Source organism: Octopus sinensis, linkage group LG19, assembly GCF_006345805.1.
Source record: "Octopus sinensis linkage group LG19, ASM634580v1, whole genome shotgun sequence".
NCBI classification, from domain to species: domain Eukaryota; kingdom Metazoa; phylum Mollusca; class Cephalopoda; order Octopoda; family Octopodidae; genus Octopus; species Octopus sinensis.
In genome coordinates this window covers 48,201,699-48,207,698 of record NC_043015.1, presented here as the reverse complement: position 1 = coordinate 48,207,698, position 6,000 = coordinate 48,201,699, and the positions used below count along the sequence as shown (strand labels likewise).

The following is a 6,000-nucleotide window of genomic DNA, read 5'->3' as shown; positions in this document are numbered from 1 at the left end:
GAAGTGGCACTATGCATTTTGTCTGGTGCGCTAATGATTCTGCCAGCTTGCTGCTTTGAAAAATACAAATATTAAATGATATCAATCTTAAAACTAATTTTGGTATGATGTAAACCCATAACAGTATCAGTAAAGTAAATGACTTGAAGTTTTCTGCCTTTCAGCCCTTTAGGACCGAGACAGCTCTGTCAAATGTAACACTTATTTATTTCACAATGTTTTGAATTAATCATGCATTATCTCATAGCTTTGAGATTTCAGTGATATACTCTCTTTACTCTCTTTTACTTGTTTCAGTCATGTGACTGTGGCCATGCTGGAGCATCGCCTTTAGTCGAGAAAATTGACCCCAGGACTTATTCTTTGTAAGCCTAGTACATATTCTATTGGTATCTTTTGCCGAACTGCTTAGTTATGGGGACGTAAACACACCAGCATCGGTTGTCAAGCGATGTTGGGGGGACAAACACAGACACACAAACATATACATACACATACATACATACATACATATATATATATATATATATATATATATATATATATATATATATACATATATATATATATATATAGTTTCCGCCTACCAAATCCACTCACAAGGCTTTGGTCAGCCCAAGGCTATAGTAGAAGACACTCGTCGAAGGTGCCACGCAGTGGGACTGAACCCAGAACCATGTGGTTCATAAGCAAGCTACTTACCACACAGCCACTCCTACGCCTGATTGTTTATTTTTAGAATGAAAAAGAGGAAAGAAGGTGTCCTTAAATTAGGGACCTGGTTTGAATGCTTGCGACTGAGTGGATTCCACTAAAGACACTCAAGGTTCCAGGTGATGGTGGCTGTAGCGGTGATGGTGGTAGTAGTGGTGGTGGTAGTGCTGAACTGGGTAATTGATTAAGTATATCACCCAGGTACACCTTAGTGGGATTTGAACTCAGAATGCAAAGAGCTGAAATAAGTGCCCCCAAAGCACCTGGTCCAATGTTTTTACAGTTCTATAAATCCACCAGCCTGGAATGCTACCCTTTCTTTTAATCATCCACCAAAATGCTATTTCTATTCCACTGCCACCGACAATTAGAGTTTAGCCTTTTTATGTCCATGTTACTTGAACTTTTGTCAAAATGAATTAAAACAGTGGGCCTTAATCGCTTTAGGTTTATCATTTTCTAAAAAAAAAGAACAGTTTGTAAACTGTACCAACTTTCAAATTAATAATGACATCAGGAGAGAGATCTCTTTTCTTTATCCAGTCTATTTGCTCAGTGGTAGTCATAAATTCTTGACTAATTGTTGGAAGACCATCAAGAATATAACCTGCAAAGATAAAGTTTCATTAAAACAAATACATTGACAATGAATCAGAAGAATTAGAGAAAAGCCAAAAAGGAAAATGCCAATTCTATATGTGAAAAATTGCGATAAAATAAAATTTTTAAAATTGTGATAAAATAAAATTTTAAAAATTGCGATAAAATAAAATTAAAAAAATTGTGGTACGATAAAATTTTTAAAATGATGTTTAAGATTTTGAAACATGGCAGAGGAACTGAATTTAGATTCTCATTAAATCTTTGAGAGCTGGGAAAACTGTTTATTAGTGACAACGCTTTGTACCTAATTTTCTTTATAATCCCTACCCAGCCAGCAAGCCATCTATCTCTGCTCACTATTCCTGAGAAGGTTGTGGAGGTAGTGTCTTTGGGCACTTAATCCATAGGGTCCCATTAGAAGCAACTATCATTACACTTTCTGGCTGCTGGATGCCCAAGCATGACCAACTGAGACAATGGATACTCTCCAATGATTTCATTCTTGGTCTGCCCCTAGGTCTCCTGCTGGTCAGTCCAGTTTGAAGAATCTGTCTTCTGATTCTCTCTGGTGACATTCTAATCACATGTCTGTGGTAACCCAGGCTGTAAACTCCCTCAATGGCATTCAAAGATGTTAAAACATACTCATCAAAGTAGGTTGTTAAAATATATTTCTCCTTGGGTGGGGCACTGGTCTGTCACACACAGGATTACTCCTTTTTGCCAGCTGAGTGAACTGGAGCAATGTGAAATGCAGTGACTTATTCAAAAACAAAAACACATCACCTAGTCCAGGAATTGAAACCACAATCTTAGGATCATGAGTCCAATACCTTAACCACTAAGTCATGCCCACTATAAAATCTGGTGAGGTCAACTTTGCCTTTCATCCTTTGAGGGTCAATAAAATAAAGCAGTAATCAAATATGATGGTGGTGGTGGCGGTGGAGTGACATAATGACATAATGGTTCCTAATTTAAGGCACGGGGGGGGGGGGGCAGTAGTTCTGAAAGGAGGGAGATTAGTCAGTTCCAATGGTCCTAATAGTTAACTGGTATTTTCTTTCATTGATCAGTAAAAGAGCAAAAGGCAAATATTTTTCACAAATGAAATATCTTTTCAAAATATTTACTGAATTTTACGGTTGCAGATATTGGCTAAATGATCCATGATATTGACACAAACCATTTGTTAATATTTCATTTCCAGACTCAAAAAATATTGAATTCTATTAAATGCTTTCATTTATTTACAAAACGAATGATAAATTAATATTTATGTTTCTCACCAGAACTAAAGCATTTGGTCTTTTAGCATTCAGATTACTGCACATGCCTACAAAGTCAGAAAACAGCACAGCTCCCATGACTTTCGGAAACATTTTTTCACACCCAGAATTGCTGAAGCATGGAACAAACTACCTGCATCAGATGTTTGTTGCCAAAACATTGCATCCTTTAAAACCTCCATGCTTCCTAAAATTCGCCAACACTACACCTGATACACCCCACTCCATACGCATGCACACATGTATATCATGACTCTTACACTCTTCGCTTTCCTGACATTTGTACATAATTCTATGTATTGTACATGCACCTTTGATGAGTTGTAGTGCACCTGAGCACTATACACAAAAATTTCATTATTATTATTATTATTATTATTATATTATATATATATGGTGGCACCTCTTGTGCCGGTGGATTGTAAAAGCACCCACTACACTCTCAGAGTGGTTGGCGTTAGGAAGGGCATCCAGTTGTAGACACTCTGCCAGAGCAGATAGGAGCCTGGTGCAGCCATCTGGTTTGCCAGACCTCAGTCAAACTGTCCAACCCATGCTAGCATGGAAAGCAGACGTTAAACGATGATGATGATGATGATGATGATGATGATAGTTAAGTATCACATATTTGTTTTATACAAGTAATAAACTTAATTAAAGACCATTGGTGATGGTCATTTGCATACCATGATGAGCAACCTCAGGGGAGTTGATTTTTTTGTTCATTATTTTAAAAGTGAGCTCATCAAGGATTAGTTCTCCTTTACTAATTATATCAAAACACTTTTGTCCTAGAAAAGTCTGTTGTTCCAGTTCTTGGTTAATTAATTCTTGAGCTGAAAAAAAAAATAAATAAATAAAAACAGGTGTGTATAACATCTTTAGATAACACTAATTAAGGGGCTGACATTTAATGCCAATAAGGAAATAATTAGTTTTTGATTAATCTTCATTTACTCCATATCATGTGTTTTCTGTGTTGTTCATAAAGCAAGCAGACTATCTTTCAAATACGTGTACAAATGACTATGCTGGGACCACGTATAAAGTACCCGTGCTGGTACCACGTATAAAGTACCTGTGCTGGTACCACGTAAAGAGTACCTGTGCTGGTACCACATATAAAGTACCCGTGCTGGTATCACGTATAAAGTACCCGTGCCGGTACCACGTATAAAGTACCTGTGCTGGTACCACGTATAAAGTACCCGTGCTGGTACCACGTATAAAGTACCCGTGCTGGTACCACGTAAAGAGTACCCAGTACACACTGTAAAGTGGTTGGTATTAGGAAAGGCATCCAGCTAAAGAAATTAAGCCAAAACAGACTATATAACATGGTGTAGCTCCTGGCCTTATCAGCTCCTGTCAATATGGAAAACGGATATTAATTGATGGTGATGTAATTTGTTTATCTAATTATGATGTTACTATAATGGTCGACCCACTGTCTTAGTATTCTCAGTGGACCTACGGCAAGGCACTGCTCTGAGGTAACTTAAAACATTTTAACAAATTTGAATGAATAAGAAACGAATTAAATGATTAAGTGTAATCAGAGAATAACGGTGAAAACTGCGGTTAGTGAATGTTAAAATGAACTGAAAGACTAAAGATTGAGGAAAGAGACTTCCTTAGTCAGGTTATGCGATATCAGGGTGGCTATACTGATTTACTTAAATAAGGTAGCAAATTTAAGATTTAGTGCTGATCAAGAAAACAATAGTTACCTCCCTTGACATAAAAAAAAGACGTTTTTTTTTTATAAAGAATCGATTTTAGCATTAGAAAATTTAGAATATTTTGTTTGAGAATGTTTCAATACTGTTTACATTTTTGTAAGTTAGAAAATTGCAGAAATTACAAAATTACAGTTACGATTACATAAAACTCAAATAAAAACATGGAAAAGTAACTTCAGCGTTGGGCAGACAAACTGAAGAAGACATCAGGTGCAGGCTTGGCTGTTGGTAAGAAGCTTATTTCCCAACCACATAGTTTCCAGGTTCAATCCCACTGCGTGGTATCTTGGGCAAGTGTCTTCTACTAAAGCCTGAAGTTGACCAAAGCCTCATGAGTGGACTTGGTTAATGGGAACTGAAAGAAATGCGTCGTATATATGTCTTTACGTGTGTCTCTTTTCTATTCTAGGCACAAGGCCTGAAATTTTGTGGGGAGGGTGCCAGTCGATTAAATCGACCCCAGTATGCAACTGGTACTTAATTTATCGACCCTGAAAGGATGAAAGGCAAAGTCGACCGTGGCAGAATTTGAACTCAGAACGTAAAGACAGACGAAATACCACTAAGCATTTCTCCCAGTGTGCTAACATTTATTTCTTTATTACCCACAAAGGGCTAAACATAGAGGGGACAAACAAGGACAGACAAACGGATTAAGTCGATTACATCGACCCCAGTGCATAACAGGTACTTAATTTATCGACCCTGAAAGGACAAAAGGCAAAGTTGACCTCGGCGGAATTTGAATTCAGAACGTAAAGACAGACGAAATACCTATTTCTTTACTACCCGCAAGGGGCTAAATACAGAGAGGACAAATAAGGATTAAGTCAATTATATCGACCCCAGTGCGTAACTGGTACTTAATTTATCGACCCCGAAAGGATGAAAGGCAAAGTCAACCTCGGCAGAATTTGAACTCGGAACGTAAAGACAGATGAAATAAATATGTCTTTACTACCCACAAGGGGATAAACACAGAGAGGACAAACAAGGACAGACAAACGGATTAAGTTGATGATATCAACCCCAGTGCATAACTGGTACTTATTTAATTGAGCCCAAAAGGATGAAAGGCAAAGCTGACCTCGGCAGAATTTGAATTCAGAACGTAAAGACAGACGAAATACCTATTTCTTTACTACCCACAAGGGGCTAAACACAGAGAGGACAAATAAGGATTAAGTCAATTATATCGACCCCAGTGCGTAACTGGTACTTTATTTATCAACCTCGAAAGATGAAAGGCAAAGTCGACCACAGCGGAATTTGAACTCAGAATGTAATGGCAGACGAAATACCACTAAGCATTACGCCCGGCGTGCTAACGTTTCTGCCAGCTTGCCATATACGTCTGTTTCTTTCTGTCTGTGTTTGTCCCCCAACACTGCTTGACAATTGATGTTGGTGTTTAACGTCCTCGTAACTTAAAAGTTTGGCAAAAATGACCGATAGAATGAGTACCACGCTTGAGAAAACATAAGTACTGGGGTCGATTCATTCAACCAAGGTTCTTCAAGGTGGTGCCCCAGGATGACCACAGGCTAATGGATGACCGCAGGCAAAAGATTAAAAGAGACAGCAGAAAAGATGATTGACTGCAAAGCACCAAATCATCAAACCAATAAATTGTTTAAGCATTCAAATAGGAT

The 6,000-nt window shown here is 37.9% G+C and overlaps 1 protein-coding gene across 1 annotated transcript in view; it reads right to left on the bottom strand.

The window, feature by feature from the left end:
* The window catches only part of LOC115222078 (adenylate kinase 9-like), a 110,751-nt gene that overhangs the window by 90,497 nt on the left and 14,254 nt on the right, over window positions 1–6,000 (bottom strand). The window contains exons 4-5 of the mRNA XM_036511195.1: window positions 3,293–3,442; window positions 1,209–1,321 (exon numbers count right to left, since the gene is read on the bottom strand). Of these exons, the coding sequence (XP_036367088.1) occupies window positions 1,209–1,321; window positions 3,293–3,442 (263 nt within the window). The remainder of the gene's footprint in view (window positions 1–1,208; window positions 1,322–3,292; window positions 3,443–6,000) is intronic.